The sequence below is a fragment of the Staurois parvus genome, unplaced genomic scaffold (assembly GCF_062004578.1).
Source record: "Staurois parvus isolate SC_StPar_1 unplaced genomic scaffold, SC_StPar_1.0 ptg000574l, whole genome shotgun sequence".
NCBI lineage: Eukaryota > Metazoa > Chordata > Amphibia > Anura > Ranidae > Staurois > Staurois parvus.
In genome coordinates, this window is record NW_028318370.1 from 6,760,825 (window position 1) to 6,783,772 (window position 22,948).

General features: G+C 41.2%; 1 protein-coding gene across 1 annotated transcript in view; it reads left to right on the forward strand.

Moving 5' to 3' along the window:
• The window catches only part of CD247 (CD247 molecule), a 197,022-nt gene extending 180,890 nt beyond the window's left edge, over positions 1 to 16,132 (forward strand). The window contains exons 7-8 of the mRNA XM_089691942.1: positions 12,165 to 12,206; positions 14,761 to 16,132. Of these exons, the coding sequence (XP_089548068.1) occupies positions 12,165 to 12,206; positions 14,761 to 14,823 (105 nt within the window). The 3' untranslated portion in view covers positions 14,824 to 16,132. The remainder of the gene's footprint in view (positions 1 to 12,164; positions 12,207 to 14,760) is intronic.
• The last annotated feature ends 6,816 nt before the right edge of the window (positions 16,133 to 22,948 follow it).

A 22,948-nucleotide genomic window follows, 5' to 3' on the forward strand; every position in this document is an offset into this window, starting at 1 on the left:
CGTGGGGGTTGGTTCTAGAACCCAGAAGAGACAGATGATGACATCAGAGAAGAAGATGGCGGCACAGGACTGGTTGTCTAGCAGCAGATCCCTACAGAACACCGTTGGGTCACTGGGCCTGTGGGTATGTTTTTGTGCATAACCCAGCAAAAGGGGTAAGATGGAAAAAAAAAAAAAAAAAGAAAAGAAATGGGTGGGTTGGTCACACTAGATGCATTTGAAAACGTGTACAGCCATGGCCAAAAGTTTTGAGAATGACACAAATATTAATTTTCACAAAGTCTGCAGTTTCAGTGTTTTTAGATCTTTTTATCAGATGTTACTATGGTATACTGAAGTATAATTACAAGCATTTCATAGGTGTCAAAGGATTTTATTGACAATTACATGAAGTTTATGCAAAGAGTCAATATTTGCAAAGACCTCCGCAATTCGCCCTGGCATGCTGTCAGTCAACTTATGGGCCACATCCTGACTGATGGCAGCCCATTCTTGCATAATCAATACTTGGAGTTTATCAGGATGTGTGTGGGTGGGTGTGTGGTTTGATCACCCACCTCTTGAGGATTGACCACAAGTTTTCAATGGGATTAAGGTCTATGGAGTTTCCTGGCCATGGACCCCAAGCCACTTAGTTATCACTTTTGCCTTATGGCAAGGTGTTCCATCATGCTGGAAAAGGCATTGTTCATCACCCAACTGTTCTTGGACGGTTGGGAGAAGTTGCTCTCGGAGGATGTTTTTGGACCATTCTTTAATTATGGCTGTATTCTTACCCAAAATTGAGCCCACTCCCTTGGCTGAGAAGCAACCCCACACATGGATGGTCTCAGGAAGCTTTACTGTTGGCATGACACAGGACTGATGGTAGCGTTCACCTGTTCTTCTCAAGGTTTGTTCCGGATGCCCCCAAACAATTGGAAAGGGGATTCATCACATAAAATTACTTTACCTCAGTCCTCAGCAGTCCAATCCCTGGTCTTTTTGCAGAATATCAGTCTGTCCCTGATGTTTTTCCTGGAGGGAGGTGGCTTCTTTGTTGCCCTTCTTGACACCAGGCCATCCTCCAAAAGTCTTCACCTCACTGTGCGTGCCGCTGAACTCACACCTGCCTGCCGCCATTCCTGAGCAAGCTCTGCACTGGTGGTGCCCTGAATTTAGGAGACAGTCCTGGCGCTTGCTGGACTTTCTCAGGGACCCTGAATCTTTCTTCACAATTCAACCTCTCTTCTTGAAGTTCTGCAGTGTTCAGCTGGATAATGAAAGTCTTTCTTTAGAACTGGGCATTGCAGCATACTAGAGATTCACCCTAAGTTCATATACAGAAATGCACTACAGTCCATTTAACATGATTTCCTATGGGACACGTTCACATCTGCGCGTTTTCACCTGGTGCATTTTTTGGAAAGGGTCAGGGACTTTTTTTGAACGCAAAAAGTTGCGTTTTTGGTTCTATAGACTTCAAAGGAAATGCTGCAGAAAAGCATGTAGTGCGTTTTTGCAGCGTTTTGCATCTGCCAAGCAACAAGAAAAAAAAATAAATAAAAAAAAGCATCAAAAACACAGTTGCAAAAATGCAAAACGCAATGCAGAAACAGGTCAAATGCAAATTGCATAAGTGTGAACCTAGACTTAAAATATGCAGTCGCAAGTTGGGTTTACTTCCGCTTTTAAAGAGAACAGTTTTCCCGCAACAGTCTATGAAAGGGAAAGAAAGGACAGCCGTGTATCGCCCTCATACCCCAGAGCGGTTCTGATTGGTCTGCGTACCTATGTTCTCAGATGCTTTTCATATTTATGAAAAGAGAACAGAACAGAGCGAGTCCCAAGCCTTGCTCTCTAACCTGACACCAGACACACTTCGAAGACATTTATTGCAATGTACAACTATCTGGGGAGGGAGAGGAACTCAGAATAATAAAACCACTAAAGTGACAAGTGAGAAAAAAATAATCGCAGCATTTACCTCCTCTGCAGCCCTTTTGGTGAGACGGGCTGAGAAATATTCCGTGCTGCAGACGATGCTTTAAAAATAAAAGGCAAAATAAAAAAGTGTATGGCCACAGCCACTCGAATCACTTCTACACGAAACAGCATCACCGGCTGAAAATTTTGATACCAGGATGATGTCTGCAGCTTTCAGCATCATCCCAGGATCACCACTTAAAGCATCAATTCACCTTTTGGACAAAATTAATAAATGCACATTTTTTTGCAGGTAAAAAAAATGTTCATTTATTATTTTTGTCCAAAGGAGCCTGGAAAGCATTACACCAGCAATCAGTAAATCGATTATGCCATGCAGGTCTCCTGCAGATCTGTCAGAATATCTGCTTGCCGTATGGGATGTATGAGATGTATGGGATGTATAAGATGTAAGAGATGTATGGGATATACGGGATATACAGGATGTATGGGATGTATGAGATGTATGGGATGTACAGGATGTATGGGATATATAGGATGTATGGGAGGTATGGGATATACAGGATGTATGGGATGTATGAGATGTATGGGATGTATGAGATGTAAGAGATATATGGAATGTACATGATGTATGGGATATATAGGATGTATGGGATGTATGAGATGTATGGGATGTACAGGATGTATGGGATATACAGGATATACAGGATGTATGGGAGGTATGGGATGTATGGGATATACAGGATGTATGAGATGTATGAGATATACAGGATGTCTGAGATGTATGGGATATACAGGATGTATGAGATGTATGGGATATACAGGATGTATGGGATGTACAGGATATACAGGATGTATGAGATGTATGGGATATACAGGATGTATGGGATATACAGGATGTATGGGATATACAGGATGTATGAGATGTATGGGATATACAGGATATACAGGATGTATGGGATGTACAGGATATACAGGATGTATGAGATGTATGGGATATACAGGATGTATGGGATGTATGAGATGTATGGGATATACAGGATGTATGAGATGTATGGGATATACAGGATGTATGGGATATACAGGATGTATGGGATATACAGGATGTATGAGATGTATGGGATATACAGGATATACAGGATGTATGGGATGTACAGGATATACAGGATGTATGAGATGTATGGGATATACAGGATGTATGGGATGTATGAGATGTATGGGATATACAGGATGTATGAGATGTATGGGATATACAGGATATACAGGATGTATGGGATGTACAGGATATACAGGATGTATGAGATGTATGGGATATACAGGATGTATGGGATATACAGGATGTATGGGATATACAGGATGTATGAGATGTACGGGATATACAGGATGTATGGGATGTACAGGATATACAGGATGTACAGGATGTATGGGATATACAGGATGTACGGGATGTATGAGATGTATGGGATATACAGGATATACAGGATGTATGGGATGTACAGGATATACAGGATGTATGAGATGTATGGGATATACAGGATGTATGGGATATACAGGATGTATGAGATGTATGGGATGTATGGGATATACAGGATGTATGGGATGTACAGGATATACAGGATGTATGGGATGTACAGGATGTATGGGATATACGGGATATACAGGATGTATGAGATGTATGGGATGTCTGGTCAAGCAGATACTCTGACAGGAAGCTTCAATGAACTACCACGGCACTCCACAGCACTGTGGTAGTTCATTGAAAACTACAAGCCCAGAGCCGCTAAGGCTGCCGGAACTTGCAGTTCATTCATTCAAGGAAGTCCGTGAATGAAAGACACGGCCATTTGAGCGGAACCCCACACTGCCGCGCTGTTTTAAACTTTGACAGATAGTACAGGGAAACTTCTCCACATATCTGTCATACCTAAAAACGGGTGGAACATGTAACATGTTCCAAAGGTGAACTTATCCTTTAAACTCCAGGACATCATATGGAGTCCATCTGAGAAAAATGGTTAAAGCAAGTGAAATGCAAGTCAGAAGGAGGTCAACTGCAAGTTGAATGCACTTGTCAATGAAAGCTGAATAATCTCCAAAGCATCTCAAACTGATGTCATTGACACAATCAGCTGCGTCCATAAAAAAGGGCCATTAGAAGGGTATTTCCTTAAAATGCTTATAGTTGACTTGCACAGGTCAAATAGGATAACCATGGCTAGGACGCCTTTATTTCTGCAGCTTAGTCCTCTCTGGTTTACTTTCTGACACTGGACTGGAGTCATGTGCTGCATCATTTTATTGCTCTAGACCTTCTGGCGCCCAACCTGGAGCCCTTTGGTATGTGATGTGCGGCAGTCAGACCTCAACAGTCTGTAGTGGGAACACTGATTAGGATAATAACATTGATCTCTACTAGCGTCATGTAACATGTTCCCAGTTTTGTATGGTCTCCTGCAGCATATCCCCAACAATGTAGCATGTCCACACTTTCTGACCCTCATTACCTCTATTGGGTCTGCGGTTTCTGATACTTCTCTCAAGCATTACGCATATCGAAGATTATGTGCAGCCGTTTGATGATGTCAGGGGCCACATTTGAGGCACCCTTTAGCTCATACAGTCATGCTCAAAAGAAGAGTAATATACAGTTTGTACCATTTATAAAGAAGCCATGAGAGAGCAGGAAAAACACATTTGTTTTATTTCCTATGGGACTCATATTCTGTAACTGTAGGTCATAACAGAATGGCCCAATCATAAAACAAAACATGGCAACAAGCAAATAAATGAAATGCCCCCTGTTCAGTCTGCGTCCCCCTTAGTTCCTAATCCTGTGTATTGCCCCTTTAGCATCAATGACAGCATGCAGTCTTCTGTAATAGTTGTCTATGAGGACCCCGAATCCTTGCAGGTGGTAGAGCTGCCCATTTGTCTTAGAAAAATGCCTCTGGGTCATGCAAAGTCTTTGGTCGTCTTGCATGAGCCACACGTTTGAGATCTCCCCAGAGTGGCTGGATGAGATTAAGGTCAGGAGACTTTGATGGCCACTCCAGAACCTTCACCTTTTTCTGCTGTAACCACCGGAGGGTAACCTTAGCGTCATTGTCATGATGAAATGTCCAAGACCGTCCCAGGGGCGGACTGACCATTTGGAAACTCGGGCACTGCCCGAGGGCCCGGGGTCAGTAGGGGGCCCCATGAGATGCCCCTTGTACCTTTTTCATATGCTTTTTTGAGTTTGGGCAAGGACACAGGGGCCCCATGATCCCCTATTGCCCGGGGGCCCCATGAGTTGTCAGTCCGCCCCTGGACCGTCCCATGTGCAGCTTTCATGCAGAAGAATGCAAACTGTCTTCCAGTATTTTCTGATAACATGCTGCATTCGTCTAGTCATCAATTTTCACAAGATTCCCCATGCCTTTAGAGTTCACCCCCCCAAAACATCAGTGAGCCAACACCATGCTTCACAGTGGGGATGGTATTCTTTTTGCCATTGACCCCTCCCCAAACATAACACTTATAGTTGTGACCATAAAGCTCTATTCTGGTCTCATCACTTCAGATTACAGTGTGCCAGAAGCTGTGAGGCGTGTCAAGGTGTTGTCAGGCATATTAGTAAAGGCTTCTTTCTGGCAACTTCACCATACAGTCCAGTTTTGTTCAGGTGTTGCTGTATTGTGCTCCTTGAAACAACCACACCGTCTTTTTCCAGAGCAGCCTGTGTTCCTCATGATATTACCTGTGGGTTTTTCTTCGTATCCTGAACAATTCTTCTGGCAGTTGTGGCTGCAATCTTTCTTGGTCTACCTGACCTTGGCTTGGTATCAAGAGATCCCCGAATTTTCTATTTTCTTAATAAGTGACTGAACAGTACTGCCTGGCATACTCAAGGCTTTGGATATCTTTTAATATCCTTTTCTATCGTTATAAAGTTCCATTACCTTGTTACACTGGTCCTTCGCCAGTTCTTTTCTGCTCCCCATGGCTCAGTATCTAGCCTAGTCAGTGCTCCCATGTGAGAGCTAACAAACTCATTGATTATTTATACACTGACACTAATTGCAATTTAACCACATGCCGCCCAGCCACTGTATAAATACGTTGGCAGGGCAGCACGGGCAGGCAAAACCACGTTTTAAAACGTGTGTCTTGTAAACAGGTAGGGGGCGCACCGCCGCCCTACCTGTCCTGCCGATCACAGCCGCGGATGTCAGTCGCCGGGTCACAGCCGGTCCTTAACGGCTATCTCCCGGCGATCGGCGGCAATCAGTGACAGAGAGCACAGCTGCAGTAGCTGTGCTTTCTGTCACTTCCCTGACAGCTCGAGGACAAGCTGATCGGGACAGAAGAGTTTCTCTCTCCCGATCAGCCTGTCCCCATCCACAACACACCCCCGCCCCCTAGTAAAACACTCCCCCTCACACAGATAACCCTTCCCTGAAAAATAAAGTTAACCCCTTCCTCCCCAGTGCCATTAGTACAGTGTCAGAGTTTTTTTCTTTTGCACTGATCACTGTATTGGTGTCACTGGGGATGTCAGTGACCCCAAGTCAGTACCCCCCAATGTCAGAATGTCCACCGCAGTTCCGCCATAAGTCGCTGATCGCTGCCATTATTAGTATAAAAATAACCTAAAAATCCCAGTATCTTTCCCGCTATTTGTAAACGCTATAACTTTCACGTAAACCAATTAATTTACACGTATTGGGTTTTTTTTATTAGCAAAGACATGGCGCAGAATGCATTTTGGCAGAAATTTATGACTAAATTTGATTTTTAAATTTTTTTTTACTGGACATGTTTTATAGCAAAAAGTCCAAAATATTGTTTTTTTTCCTCAAAATGGTCAGCCTTTTTTATAATAAAAAAATAAAAAATAAAAACCGCACAGGCGATCAAATAACACCGAAAGAAAGCTCAATTTGTGGGAAAAAAGGATGTAAATTTCATTTATGTACCGTATTACATGACCGCGCAATTGTCCGTTAAACTAGCGCAGCGCTGTATAGCAGAAAAATGGCGTAAATTGCAGTATCTATACCATAGTTTGTAGACGCTATAACTTCCACACAAAGCAATCAATATACACTTATTGGGATTTTTTTTACCAAAAACATGGAGCAGAATACATTTTGGCCTAAATTTATAACCAGCTTTGAGTTTACTATATATTTTTTATAGCTGAAAGTAAAAAATATTGTTTTTCTTCAAAATTTTTTGGCCTTTTTTTGTTTATAGCATGAAAAATAAAAAGCGCACAGATGATCAAATACCACCGAAAGAAAGCTCTATTTGTGTGAAAAAAAGGACGTAAATTTCGTTTGGGTGCAGCATTGCATGACCGCGCAATTATCAGTTGAATTAGTGCAGCGCCGAGTAGCAAAAAGAGGCCTGGTCATTAAGGGGGGTAAATCCTCAGGAGGGCAAGTGGTTAAAAAGCAACAGATTAACCTCTAATTGGCATTTTAGCCCGTGTGTGTCACCTTGTGTGTCTGTACCAAGGCCAAACATTCCAGGGGATGGTAACTTTTTGATCTGGGCCATTTGGGCGATTTCTGCTATCATTATGATTTAAAAAGGAGCAAAACAACGAAATAATAATAGATGGCTTCATATGGTCCCTAAATAAAAGACAGTCTTTTGGCATGATCAGTCATAATTTCAATACCAATGTAAAAATTTCACCATTTCTGCCAGGGGATGCCAACCTGTGAGCACAATTGTAAGTTGACAACCACTGCTCTTGGCAATTGAAAACATGGAAATTATTCAGCAAATGAGGAGCAAAATAACATTTTAAAAAATAACAAATGTGTACTTATTTCAAGTTTGTCTGTTGTCTCAAACTTGGTGGGGTCATCCGCATTGTCCCAAGTTACCCCAATACCTTGTAGTACAGCAATATATTTATTAAAAAAATATTTTAATGTATTTTTCATGAACTACCTACAGCTCTGTTCAGTCAGAAAGCTGGCTGAGAATGGGGAGGGGGGTATCACTTCAAACTAATCAGGCTAGTGTATTGCCCAGTACTGCCAAACTGACATGTTTCTGTCACTAGGGGCTGGAGGGAAAATGCTCGGGTGTCTCAGAGGTGGTGGTGGTGGATGGAATGGCGGGTAGCACTGCTAGGACTTCATCAGTGTGATCATTCCTATTCATAGTCCAATATGCAGGCTGAAGCAGGGACTGTGAGACAAGCTGTTGCAATTACTAGACAGTATAAATAAATGGGAGCACACTATATTACATTCTTTATACCAAGTTTATTGCAAACATTCACCAAAGGATTGCAAAGGATTTCAAAGGATGGAGATGGATTGAGAAGCCCCAGTGGATTGGAGGAAGCCATCACTTCTGTGGTATAGGTGACCCCACTGCAAGGGGCAAGCGCATTAAGACCTTGTTGTGAGGCTCAGAAGGAAAGGTTTGCAGAAAGCAAAAAAAAAAAAAAAAAAAAGACAGATGACACTGTTGGATTTTTGGACTAAAAGGATTTTTATGAAAATATGAACACAGGACTTTCTTTTGATTGATCACAGTGTTGATTTTTTAATGTGTTCCTAAACCCCGGACCCTGTATCCACTATATCTGGTCTCCCCGAACCCTGCATTCACTATATCTGATCTCCCCGGAACCTGCATTCACTATATCCGGTCTCCCAGGACCCTGCATTCACTATATCTGGTCTCCCCGGACCCTGCATTCACTATATCTGGTCTCCCAGGACCCTGCATTCACTATATCTGGTCTCCCCGGACCCTGCATTCACTATACCTGGTCTCCCAGGACCCTGCATTCACTATACCTGGTCTCCCAGGACCCTGCATTCACTATATCTGGTCTCCCCGGAACCTGCATTCACTATATCCAGTCTCCCCGGACCCTGCATTCACTATATCCGGTCTCCCCAGACCCTGCATTCACTATATCCGGTCTCCCCTGACCCCGCATTCACTATATCCGGTCTCCCCGAACCCCGCATTCACTATATCCGGTCTCTCCGGACCCCGCATTCACTATATCCGGTCTCCCCGGACCCCGCATTCACTATATCCGGTCTCCCCGGACCCCGCATTCCCTATATCCGGTCTCCCCGGACTCCGCATTCACTATATCCGGTCTCCCCGGACCCTGCATTCACTATATCCGGTCTCCCCGGACCCCGCATTCACTATATCCAGTCTCCCCGGACCCCGCATTCACTATATCCGGTCTCCCCGGACCCCGCATTCACTATATCCGGTCTCCCCGGACCCCGCATTCACTATATCCGGTCTCCCCAGACTCTGCATTCACTATATCCGGTCTCCCCGGACCCCACATTCACTATGTCTGGTCTCCCCGGACCCTGCATTCACTATATCCGGTCTCCCCGGACCCCACATTCACTATATCTGGTCTCCCCGGACCCCGCATTCACTATATCCGGTCTCCCCGGACCCTGCATTCAGTATACCTGGTCTCCTCAGAACCTACATTCACTATATTCAGTCTCCCCGGACCCTGCATTCCCTATATCTGGTCTCCCCGGACCCTGCATTCCCTATATCTGGTCTCCCCGGACCCTGCATTCCCTATATCTGGTCTCCCCGGACCCTGCATTCCCTATATCTGGTCTCCCCGGACCCTGCATTCACTATGTCTGGTCTCCCACAGTACACACAACATGGAAATGCAATTATTTTAGCACTGGTTAAAGTTTTCTTTCTGCTTTAGGAGGATGCAAAACCCCTGATCTCCGTCTGGACAGTGCTGATTGGCCCTGTAGGGGTCACATGCACTCTCCCTAAAAAAAAAAACGCTCTAGCAATTCCCACTAAATTCAGCATGTGCAGAATGGCTATGGTTCAGCCCGTCTTATCAAGAGATAAGATATGGATATTTGAATATGAGGAGCAGAGAAGACAGGATCCAACAGCCTTTTTACACAATGCAGAGGATTAACCCCTTGGGTTCCACAGTGAATATAACAAGCATGCTTTACTGCATATACAGACTGATTGTACTGTTGTGGGTTTAGTAACACTTTAAGATTTTTTTTATATTAACGCAAATATATGTATGTTTATTAAAAATATTATATATTTTGGGGGGTTTTAGGTGATGTCATAGTGCACAGTATTATCATCCTGTATATCACTAGGAGCATTTGCACTGCGTGGCACGGATTTATTTATATTTATGTTTTTTTTGGGAACACACATGGTGTGAGCAGCAGCACTAACATTAGTTACACGCAGTCAAAGCACTAAAGAACACAGACCCTTTTCTTTTTTTCTTTTATAGTTTACACATTTGTATGGTGATTGCGCTGAGCTTTTCTTCTTATTCTAATTTCTAGACAGAATTGTCACTCTATTGTACAGCAAGAATCAATAATCTCATTTGAATTCTGTGAAACAACTACATCTGTTGTGTATTTAACTCTGTAGATTCCAAGGATTATTCTTGTGGTTTAAAGCCACCCAAAACCAAAAATGTAATATATTGCAGCTTACCAATCCTTATATGTGGTGGCTGCATTCGTTTTCTTTTCTTTTAGACTTTTTCCCTTTATTTTCCCCTGGCGATCGGTCAGTAATACACTTCCTGTCCCAATATGTCTTCAATGTGGATGGAGGCGCAATGGAAACACCCCCGGACAGTAGCATTGTCAGTCTATGGAGAGGGTAGTGTTAGGCCAGGGGTAGGCAACTACATTTCCCATGAGGCATTGCAACATTACAAAACTGACAGTTACAGCTATGACTTGCAGAGGCATGATGGAACTTGTAGTCCTGCAACAGCTGGAGAGCCGCAGGTTGCCCACACCTGTGTTAGATGAACTAGCAGATTTAGACGTACTTCGCTAACAAATTTAAACAGAACTCCAACTAATACTTTTTTAACCAGTTACATCAGTTTTTTTTTTTCCTTTAGGATAATGGTTTTACATACAATAAAATCTGATCATTGTAAGCACCCCTGTCAGTGGTAAATGGTTTGTCTCAACCCTCTAACTGCCACTTTTGCTGGACAGCTTAGTCTGTTAACCACTTCCTGTCTGGACACTTTTACCCCCTTCCTGACCAGGGCAATTTTCAGCTTTCAGCGCTATCACACTTTGAATGACAATTGTGCGGTCATGCAATACTGTACCCATATGAATTTTTTACCATTTTTTTGAGACAGATAAAGCTTTATTTTGGTGGTATTTATTCACCGCTGGGATTTTTATTTTTTTTACTATGTAAATGAAAAAGTCCAAAAATTTTTAAATAAGTGTTTTTTTTTTTTTATAAAATTTTGCAAATAAATAATATTTCATCCTAAATCTTGGCCAAAATTTATTTATTTTTAGTAAAAAAAAAAAAATTCAAATTAGTTTATAACCAAAAATTATAATTTTTAAACATTTTTTTTACATTTTTATTTTATTTTTATTTATTTTTTTTACATACTGTCACCCTAGCAGTACAGTGTCACCATGGTGACACTGTACTACTTGTGGGGGGTGATTAAGATTATTTATTTTTTTTTTTTTTACACGGATTGCTTTTACACCCATATAGGATGCAAAAGCAATCATTTCTCTTTCTCTCTGTCTGCATTCTTGCAGTCATTGAGAAGTACTGAGTGAGCTGTGATTGGTCACAGCTTGTCACATGGTACAAGGCTGTTGTGAATAGCCCTGTACCATGTGACCTCTGTGATCATTCACAGATTTCACACGTAGTAAGCAATGATGTCACAAGTGACATCTTGCTTACTACTTTGCATATGATCACTGATTCGCCAATCAGTGATCACATGATCGGGACCTCGTACAGAGGTCCCGTCCGACGATCGGTGTTTCACTGTGTCCGGAGGACACAGCGGGCACCGGATCGCGGTGGTGCGCACTCCCAGGGAGCGCGCACAGCTAGAAAAGGCGGGTGCCGTTTAGGAATGGCAACCCGCCCCTGGACTGCCACCGCCCTGCCGTTTATAAACAGCAGGCGGATGGCAAGAGGTTAAAGAAAATTGAAAAATAACAGACATACTGATGGGATCACCAGGGGGAAAAGCCTAAAAAAAAAACAAAAACGAATGCAGCCATCACATCTAAGAATTGGTAAACTGCAATCAATTAAATTTGTGTTTTTGGGTTTAATACTGCTTTAATGACAGGTGTACTTTTATATCACACAATGGTCTTGGATCTGGGGGTCTGAAGGCGATGTGATAATTATTGTCCCTTGTTTTGTCTTCCCAGCACCCAAGGAAAAAGGGGAAAGGAAACGAGACAGTCTACCAGGTAACAGACTACATCTATACATTTACATCCTAATTCCAGATTTCATTTCACTTTAGGTTTGTTTGGACCAAGCTGGTCCAAATAAATGATTTCCTTCACTGACAGAAGAATCCACTGTCAGCACTGTATAGACTGTATGTAGCATTAGTTACATACGGTACACAGGGCTGTGTTCCAGCAGCAGGATGGAGACTTTCCGTTTCCGGAACAAAATTGAATGGCTGCTTGGCCATTCACAGGAAGCCTTGTATGTTTATGAATTAATACAAGGCTTCCTCTGATTGGCTGAGGGAAATGATCAAGTACGGCATTTGCTGTTATCTTGAAGCATACCATGGCTTTTTTATGTGACCTTGATTTCATAGGTCAGAGTCCTGTGCTGAATCTGTGAAAGGCTGCCAATGGCCAGAAGGGAGCAGAGACAGGAGCACCAGTACAGGGAGTGGAGATAGATAAAGAGAGGGAGAGAGAAAAATTATCAGTATAAAAAAACAAACAATTCCTGATATTTTGTTTTAATTTGCACGAACAGTACAAAAAAATCAGGACAAGTTTTCAGGGGTGTACCCTTTCTTCTAAGGCCCAAGCAGTACCTGAAAGTGTTTCCTAAAAATTTTAATGCTAGAGGAAAGGAAAATGAAAGGAAGGGAACAAAAAAAAAAGAAAAATAGGAAAAGAAAGGAAAAAGCAAAAGGGGAAAGAAAATTAGGGGGAAAAAAAGAAAAAGGCAGTACCTGAACCTGTGTCCCTGAAAATTGTAATGTTAATGCAAAAAAGGGTTTTTGTTGCAAATGCACTAATTAGGTAAAACAAAGAAAGAACAAAAGAAGGAATGAAAGCAAGATCTAGAAATTGGGAAAGATATAGAGAGAAAGGTACAAAGAGATATATAAATAGATATAAAAATAAAAAAAGAGACATAAAAAGGGAGATCGAAATAAAGAAAGATCTATTAATAGAAAGAGATACAGAAACGAGATATGCTGTGGCAGTAGCTGGTTTCTTTTATTACCCAGATAGCTATAGAGAAACATGTAGTGTATGTATATGTGTGTGTGTGTGTGTATATATATATATATATATATATGTGAGAGAATGCACGATAATGAATCGGACAGACAGAAAAAGAAGGTTAGAAGTAAATTAAGATATAGATACATAAATAGGAAAAATATAAAAAGAAATAGAGAGAGAGAAAGAGGGCCAGAAAATGAGATGGAGACAGAGAGAGATAGAAATAGAGAGTGACATAGACATAGCAGTGCCCTCCTAAGGCTCTATTTAAACCTATGCAGGTCCGACCGTGCGTTGCATTTCGAGCAGCCCATTAAATTCAAAGTACCAAAACGCATGGCAATTTGTTACACTTTAGCAAGATGCATGAGAGTGCCATTAAGAAATGACACTGCTGCGCATCTGCAAAAGCGCAGCACGTTTTTGTGAATTGCCCGAAGCGTGCGAGTTTGCGTTCTCGCAATGCACAAGTGTGAACGTAGCTTAACTCTCATATTGGATTAGATTGTATCTGTACTGTTCCCCTATATGTTGAAAAGGGCTGCACAAATTGTTGGCACTGCTTAAAACTAGTGATGCACCGATATATCGCCCGCCAAACATTGTTGGCTGAAAACAGGGTTATCTGTGTTTTTCGATATAAAAAAAAAAAAAAAAAAACAGAAGCAGGAAATTGAAGGACGAATAATAAAATGTATATATACTCGATAGAAAAAAAAAAAAAAAAAAAGATGCTGAAAATTGAAGGATGTTTAATAAAATTTATATGTACTTGATAGAAAAAAGATGCTGAAAATTGAAGGATGTTTAATAAAATTTATATGTACTTGATAGAAAAAAAGATGCTGAAAATTGAAGAACGAATAATAAAATGTATATATATATATATATATATATATATATATATATATATAAAAAAGAGGCTGAAAATTGAAGGACGAATAATAAAATGTATATATACTCCATAGAAAGAAAAAAAAAAAAAGATGCTGAAAATTGAAGGATGTTTAATAAAATTTATATGTACTTGATAGAAAAAAAGATGCTGAAAATTGAAGGACGAATAATAACATGTATATATATATGTATATATATATATATATAAAAAAAAGATGCTGCAAATTTAAGGACGAATAATAAAATGTATATATACTCGATAGAAAAAAAAAAAAAGATGCTAAAAATTGAAGGATGTTTAATAAAATTTATATGTACTTGATAGAAAAAAAGATGCTGAAAATTGAAGGACGAATAATAAATAATTTTTTTTTAAAAATTGTCCATTTCAGGTTTTTCAGCCAAGTGCATCCTGAATTTTCAGTTTCAGGCAAGAATTTTCATTTCAGTGCACCACTATTTAAAACCTGAATAGTAATAATAGTAATAATAATACAGAGATGGAGAGATAAAAATAGATATGAGATATAAAAAAAAAAAAAAAAAAAAAAAAAGGAGAGAGAGAGATGCATCGGCAGCAGTGACTGGTCCTGTAGCCACTAACATTAGGAGATTCATTGGTTTTCTTTTCTTTTGATTTCAGGGCTTAAATGCGGGCCAGAGGGAAATGTACGACGCCCTTCAGATGAAGAACCTCCACCGCTGAAGACTGGTGGACTGACTGAGCAATCTGGTTCAATTAAAAAAACAAAAAATTGCATTTCAAACCATTTTTTTTTTTCTTTTTATACTTTTTTTTTTTTTTTTTTAAGAAATGGGTAATTTAAGGTCTTTATTGTTTACACGTGGTAAGGAACTGAAGCATTCTCCTGTAGTAACTGACACGGCGAAGGGCAATCATGACTCCGCTATAGAAGCGGCAAAGGTCATGTTGCTTGCTGTAGAGATCGGTTATATCTTGATGACGACTACGGCACACGAGGTTGCCATGACAACCCTGACATCAGGTTCATTCCAGAAGTAATATCGTAAAAAAAAAAAATAAAAATTTAAAAGGGAACCGGTCATGGCTGAGCTATGCAAGAATTGGAACATTCCTTTATTTTATGAGCAATGATGGCTCGTTTACGAAGAGTTTATCCCTGCCCCTTTATTGAGTTTGAATGTACTATGACTTGACTATGACTTTTGGTGGCCACACACTTCGATTGTATTTTTCAATCGTTCAAAACAATTGAATCAGCAATCAAATAGCCATAACTTCCCTACTGATCAATTTAGGCTGGATTCGGATAAACTAAGTCGATCAGCCAGGGTTGGAAAATTATTCTTTATATGGCAACACCGAGAGGCCCTGGTCATGAATTCAACTGTATTTCGATTCATCATTTGTGAAACTGCATGGAGATGCAATCAATTACGTATGATTGTTTCTTCCAACTATTGATTAAAATCCACTTCACCATGTATGGCATATTGATCAATCGGCTTGTTGACTATAGATTGATCTCTCTTCATAAGAATAATCAGAAAATAAATCAATTATTTACTGAAGCGTGTATGGCGGCCATTACTCTTTGAGCTCAGGGTTAGAGGTCATCTTAAGTGGCTGTCCTGTCAACCTTCTGACATGATAAACTCACATTTTCTCCACCTATGTAAAAGGTGCATAAAAGCATCAAATAGAGTCCCATAGGTTTTTCACATTCCCCTCAGCTATGGTGCTGGTAGTGTTATGCACACTCTTGAGCACAGAGACGACAGCATGAGGTCAGATAGACTGGGCAGTAACAGCCAGACCTGCAGGGGCCTTCTAGTGCTTAGATCAAAAATCAGGCAAGAAAGTAAAGCCAACAGAGGGGGCAACACACATTGTCTATAGAGGATTTATTTTTACCAAGCTCAACTGTAACTGGTTCTCTTTAAAGCTCAGTGAGTTGGGGAAAGTATTCATTACTTTATTTTCTGTATATATATTTTATATTTTCTTGTTTATATAAAACTTTTATATTTTTCCTGTGTGTTTTTTTTTTTTTTTAATCATAGTCCTTATCCAACGAATCTGCATTTACATTTGTTGTCTGCGTAAGTTCTTTAGGCTATTTTCTCTTACGAAACAAATGTTTTTTTATTATGTGCAATAGAAAAATGCTGTGTTGTGGCCACTAGATGGAGCTGAGGAGCAAAGGAAATATATGTCTTTGTAACAAGAGAGGGAACTTGACAGTAGTAGTATTTGTTACATTTATTGGGAAATTCTCTCTAGTGTTCTCTAGAATTGTTACATTGGGGGAGATGTACAAAAACTGGAGTGTGCAAAATCTGGTGCAATTCTGCATAGTAACCAATCAGCTTCTAGGTTTTTTTGTCAACGCTTAACCACATGCCGCCCAGCCACTGTACATGTACGGTGGCAGGGCGGCACTCACAGGCAAAACCACGTTTTAAGACGTGTGTTTTGTAAACAAATAGGGGGCGCGCTCGAGGCGTGCGGCTGCCCTATTTGTCCTGTGGATCACCGCTGAAGATGTCAGTCGCCAGGTCACAGCCGCTCGTTAGCAGCTATGTCCCGGTGATCGGCGGTAATCAGTGACAGAGAGCACAGCTGCAGTAGCTGTGCTGTCTGTCACTTCCTTCTCAGCTCGAGTATGAGCTGATCGAGAAAGAGGAGTTTCTCTCTCTCGATCAGCCTTGTCCCGCCCAGTACTCCCCCTCACTCCTATAACCCTTCCCTACAAAATAAAGTTAACCCCTTCCTCCCCATTGCCATTAGTACAGTGTCAGTTTTTTTTTTTTTGCACTGATCACTGTATTAGTGTTTTTGGGGATGTCAGTGACCCCAAGTCAGTACCCCCCAATGTCAGAATGTCCGCCGCAGTCCCGCCATAAGTCCCTGATCGCTGCCATAATTCTCTGATCGCCGCCATTATTAGTATAAAAAACCGCTAAAAATCCCAGTATCTTTCCCGCCATTTGTAAATGCTATAACTTTCACGTAAACCAATTCATTTACACGTATTGGGTTTTTTTTTTAGCAAAGACATGTCGCAAAATGCATTTTGGTAGAAATTTATGACTAAATTTGATTTTTGCATTTTTTTTTACTGGACATGTTTTATAGCAAAAAGTCCAAAATATTGTTTTTTTTTCTCAAAATTGTCAGCCTTTTTTTTATAGCGCAAAAAATAAAAACCGCACAGGTGATCAAATACCACCGAAAGAAAGCTCAATTTGTGGGGAAAAAAGGATGTAAATTTCATGTATGTACCATATTGCATGACCGCGCAATTGTCCGTTAAACTAGCGCAGCGCTGTATAGCAGAAAAATGGCGTAAATTGCAGTATTTATACCATAGTTTGTAGACGCTATAACTTCCACACAAAGCAATCAATATACACTTATTGGGATTTTTTTTACCAAAAACATGGAGCAGAATACATTTTGGCCTAAATTTATAACCAACTTTGAGTTTACTATATATTTTTTATAGCTGAAAGTAAAAAATATTGTTTTTCTTCAAAATTTTTGGCCTTTTTTTGTTTATAGCGTGAAAAATAAAAAGCGCACAGGTGATCAAATTACAACAAAAGAAAACTCTATTTGTGTGAAAAAAGTACGTAAATTTCGTTTGGGTGCAGCATTGCATGACCGCGCAATTATCAGTTGAATTAGTGCAGCACTGAGTAGCAAAAAGAGGCCTGATCATTAAGGGGGGTAAATCCTCTGGAGCTAAAGTGGTTAATTGAACAAGCTGGGGTTAGAAGCTGATTGGCTACTATGCACAGCTGCACCGGATTCTATGTGCTCCAGTTTTAGTAAATCTCCCCCATTGCATGTCTTGATAAAAAAAGATGTATATACAGTGGGGAATATAATTATTTGATCCCCTGCAGATTTTGTACGTTTGCCAACTTACAAAGAAATGAAGGGTCTATCATTTTTATCATAGGTGTATTTTAAATGATAGAGACAGACTATCAACCAAAAATCCAGAAAAAGCACACGATACAAATGTTATAAATAGAGTTGCAGTTCAGTGAGTAAAATAAGTATTTGATCCCCAAGTAAAACATGACTTAGTACTTGGTGGAGAAACCCTTGTTGGCGAACACAGAGGTAAGATGTTTCTTGTTGCTTACCAGGTTTGCACACATCTCAGGAGGGATTTTGGTCCACTCTTCTTTACAGATCTTCTCTAAAATCTTAAGTTTTCTTGGCTGTCACTTGGCAACTCAAAGTTTCAGCTCCCTCCGTAAATTTTCTATAGGATTAAGGTCTGGAGACTGGCTAGGCCACTCCATGACCTTAATGTGCTTCTTCTTCAGCCACTCCTTTGTTGCCTTGGTGGTATGTTTTGGGTCATTGTCATGCTGGAAGACCCATCCATGACCCATCTCCTGGCTGAGGGAAGAAGGTTCTCATCCAAGATTTTACAACAAATGGCCCCGTCTATTGGCCCCTCAATGTGTCAAGGTCAGTCTGTATCTTTAGCATAGAAACAGCCCCAAAGCATGATGTATCCACCTCTGTGCTTGACTGTAGGGATGGTGTTCTTAGGGTCATAGTCAGCATTTTTCTTCCTCCAAACATGGCGAGTCAAGTTAAGGCCAAAGAGCTCAATTTTGGTCTCATCTGACCACACCACTTTCTCCCAATCCTTCTCTGAGTGATTTATATGTTCACTGGCAAACTTCAGACAGGCCTGTACATGTGCCTCCTTGAGAAGGGGGACCTTGCAGACACTGCAAGATTTAAATCCATGGCGGCGTATTGTGTTACCAATGGTTTGTTTGGTGACTGTGGTCCCAACTGCCTTGAGATCATTCACAAGCTCCTTCCATGTAGTTCTGGGCTGATCCGTCACTTTTCTCATGATCATCCTTACCCCATGAGGCGAAATCCAGCATGGAGCTCCAGACCGAGGGATATTGATGGCTATTTTGTATTTCTTCCATTTGCAAATAATCACTCCAACTGTTGTCTTCTTTTCAGCAAGCTTCTTGCTGATGGTCTTGTAGTCCATTCCAGCCTTGTGCAGGTCTACAATCTTGTCCCTGATGTCCTTTGATAGCTCTTTGGTCTTGCCTATGGTGGTGCCCAAGAAAGAGATTCTGTGGACAGGTGTCTTTTATACACAGAACGAGTTGTCATTGGGAGCACCTTCTTTAAAATTGACAGGACTAATCTGTGTACCACATGAGCACATATCCAGTCTGTGGGAGCCAGAATTATGGTTGGTTGGTAGGAGATCAAATACTTATTTTACTCACTGAACTGCAACTCAATTTAGAATAATTGTATCATGAGCTTTTTTCTGGATTTTTGGTTGCTTTTCTGTCTCCATCATTTAAAGTACACCTATCATAAAAATTTTACACCCTCATTTCTTTGTAAGTGGGCAAACTTCTAAAATCTGCAGGGGATCAAATAATTATTTTCCCCACTGCGTTGTCTATGCTCTTTTGCTCCATCTAGTGGCCATAAGCAGTGTTTTACCCCTGCCCTTAATAAAACATTTGTTTGAAAAGAAAATAGCCTAAGGAACATTTGTTTTGCCCAAATCGCACAGAATGAAGGTACATGCAGATTTGCTGGGAAAATGGCTATGATTTGTTTTTAGACCTTTATAATAATTATGAGTGTGTTGGTGAATCAATAATAAAGCAGACATTTCCTTTAAACAAAACAGTTACAGTATTTATATAGAGCCAAAAAGTTTGCTCGGCGCTGTACATTATAGTGGGGGACAGTACATGAGACAATACAATAACAATACAATACACGAGGGGTTCGAGGGCCCTGCTCCTTGGAGCTTACAATCTAGGAGGGAGGGGATAGTGGTACAGGAGGAAATGGCTGTGGGGGATGGAGTGGTAGGAGGAGTGGAGGAGATCGGCTGTTAGGTGAGGGCGGTGTAGGCTTCCCAGAAGAGATGGGTTTTCAGGGTGCGCCTGAAGGTGAGGAGGGTAGATGACAGTCTGATGGATTGGGGTAGTGAATTCCAGAGGATGGGGGAAGACCTGGAGAAGTCCTGGAGTCGGGCATGGGGGGAGGAGGAGACCAGGGAACTAGAAAGTAGGAGGTCTTGTGAGGAGTGAAGAGTATGGGTTGGGTGGTATTTGGGTATCAGGTCGGTGAGGTAGTTTGGGGCAGCGTTATGAATGGCTTTGTATGTCTGTGTTAGTAGTTTGAATTTTATGCGTTGGGCAATCGGAAGCCAGTGGAGGGAATGACAGAGGGGGGAGGCAGAAGCGGAGCGGTTGGTGAGGTGGATGAGTCTGGCCGCTGAGTTCAGGATGGTCTGAAGGGGGGAGAGTCTGTGATGAGGTAGGCCGGTGAGGAGGGAGTTGCAGTAGTCGAGTCGTGAGATAATAAGGGAGTGAATGAGTTGTTTAGTAGTGTCTGGGGTTAGGAACGAACGTATTTTGGAGATGTTGCGGAGGTGGAGTCTGCATGAATTTGCCAGCGATTGGACCTGGGGCTGGAAGGATAGGTTGGAGTCTAGAGTGACACCTGGAACTTTGGCTTTGGGACTGATGGTGGCGTTATTGGTCGTGATGGAGAGGTTGGGGTGGGGGCGCGGGCTGGGGGGAAAACCAGGAGCTCGGTTTTGGAAAGGTTTAATATGAGGAAGTGGAGTGACATCCAGTCTGATATGTCGTTCAGTAGGCAGGTGATTCGGGCAAAGACTGAAGGGGTGAGGTGGGGGGTTGAGAGATAGATTTGTGTGTCATTGGCGTAGAGGTGGTAGTTGAAGCCGTGGGAGTGTATCAGTTGGCCAAGGGAGGAGGTGTAGATGGAGAAGAGAAGGGGCCCGAGGACAGAGCCTTGGGGGACCCCAACAGAGAGGGGGAGTGAGGGGGAGGTGGCAGCATTATAGGTAACACTGAAGGAGCGCTGGGATAGATAGTTAAAATGTTATCAGTCAGATTGAATTAAAGCAGTTGTAAACCCTCACATATATACCCAGTGAACTGACTTGCGTCAGGTGATAAACACAGATGAAAAATCCTCCTACATAAGTTGTACCCGTTTCTCTGCAGTCTTCTCTTCTCTACAGTTGTTCACAGTGAATTTATACAGCTTGACTGAGTTCAGAAAGCAGGTGTTGGGGAGCTGAAATTACACATTGCAGAGCTCTGAGAGCGGATTGGAGGGAAGGGACCCCTCCCCACAGGAACAGAGCTGATGCTGTCAATCACAGACTATGTGCTAGAACTCCCTGCCATTACCATTTTTCTCTAGGGAGTCAGAAGTGAGTCATGCAGATAGCAGGGGAAGGAGGCAGCAGACAGTGCTCTGGATAGAGACAAGTACACACTATACAGGGATATTCTTTGTTCATATTTGATGTTTGAGGTTTACAACCACTTTAACTCGACTCCCTTTGTGTTTCTCCTGCATGTTAGTTAGCTGGTAGAGCTGGGATGTCAAAGATTATGGCCACTGCAAAGAACTGCCAACTAAGAATTTTGGACAGCTGATAGGTAGAGGAGGCATCTTTGATATGAACTCTCACAAACCGGTAATCAGTGGATATGCTGATGGCGACCCGATTTTGGAATTGTTAGAACGTGTTGTACTGGCTGGCTGACTATGGCCCCTTCTAAGGCTGCAGGTACCAACAACAAGTTTGCACCTTGTGTGTAATTATCCCTTGCAATAGTTTTTTTTGTATTTCACTGTCCCATACATCAATATACATAATTTGAAAGAAACGTGTTTAGAACACCCACAGACATTTGGATAAATATTGATCACCCAGACAATACTACAGACATACATGACTCACACATTCAAGTATTTTATAGGCAACTGAAATATCTCAACATAGGAGGTTATAGCTGATATGCAAGGATGAGCAATTCTAAAAGGTGCAGGAGGGTATGGACAAACTTACATTTACTGGGGATGCCTTTAACTTACCTTTAAGTCTTCATTTATTACTGTTCGATATGGCTCAGCATCAGAACCATCGCTGAAGAAGCTATGCACCTCCCTGGCGGTTTTCTGAAATGTTACAATAATCTGTAAATACCATTGTACTGTATTTTAAACATAACTCTGAAAAGTCCACGCTTTAATGTCTGGTCTATATAAACATACTTGGAATAAAAAGGTTATAAAAGTATGGCTCGCGTGAGTTTTTTTTTTTCTGACACCAATAAAAATCAACAACTGTATTTTTTTTTTTTTTTTTAAACATGCATTCAAACTATTTTCTGCATTTCATCAGGAATGAGTTTATGTGCAAAGGTTTCCACTTACCCGACATGTATGCTGGATCAAAGTGAAATTGCACTTCTTTAGAAAAATATTGACATCAGATTGCGGTCATATGTTGTATTGATTGTCAGTGATCTCTTGTGGTCTCATATAACATGTTTTTAATTTCAAATTACCTCCTGTGGATGTTCACAGACTGTGACCATCTCCTGTAGCATGTCCTCAGTAGCTGGCCATCCCCTGTAGAATGGCCAGTCTTCGACCATCACTTGTAGTATGACCTCAGTCTCTGATTATCTCGTGTAGCCTGGGCCGGTGCGAGACTATTTTGCATCCTAGGCAAGACCAGATACTTGCGCCCCCCCAAATATATAAATAAAAAATGTAAAAAACAGTAGAAAATATAAAATAAAAACATGAAACTGCTAAATTTCTTTTAATTCGCAAAAATAAGTGCCATAAGATGATCAACACCAATATTAACCACTTCAAGTCCAGGCCAATTTCCAGCTTTCAGCGTTATTACACTTTGAATGACAATTGCGCGGTCATGCGAAACTGTGCCCATATGAATTTTTTAGCATTTTTTTGAGACAGATAAAAC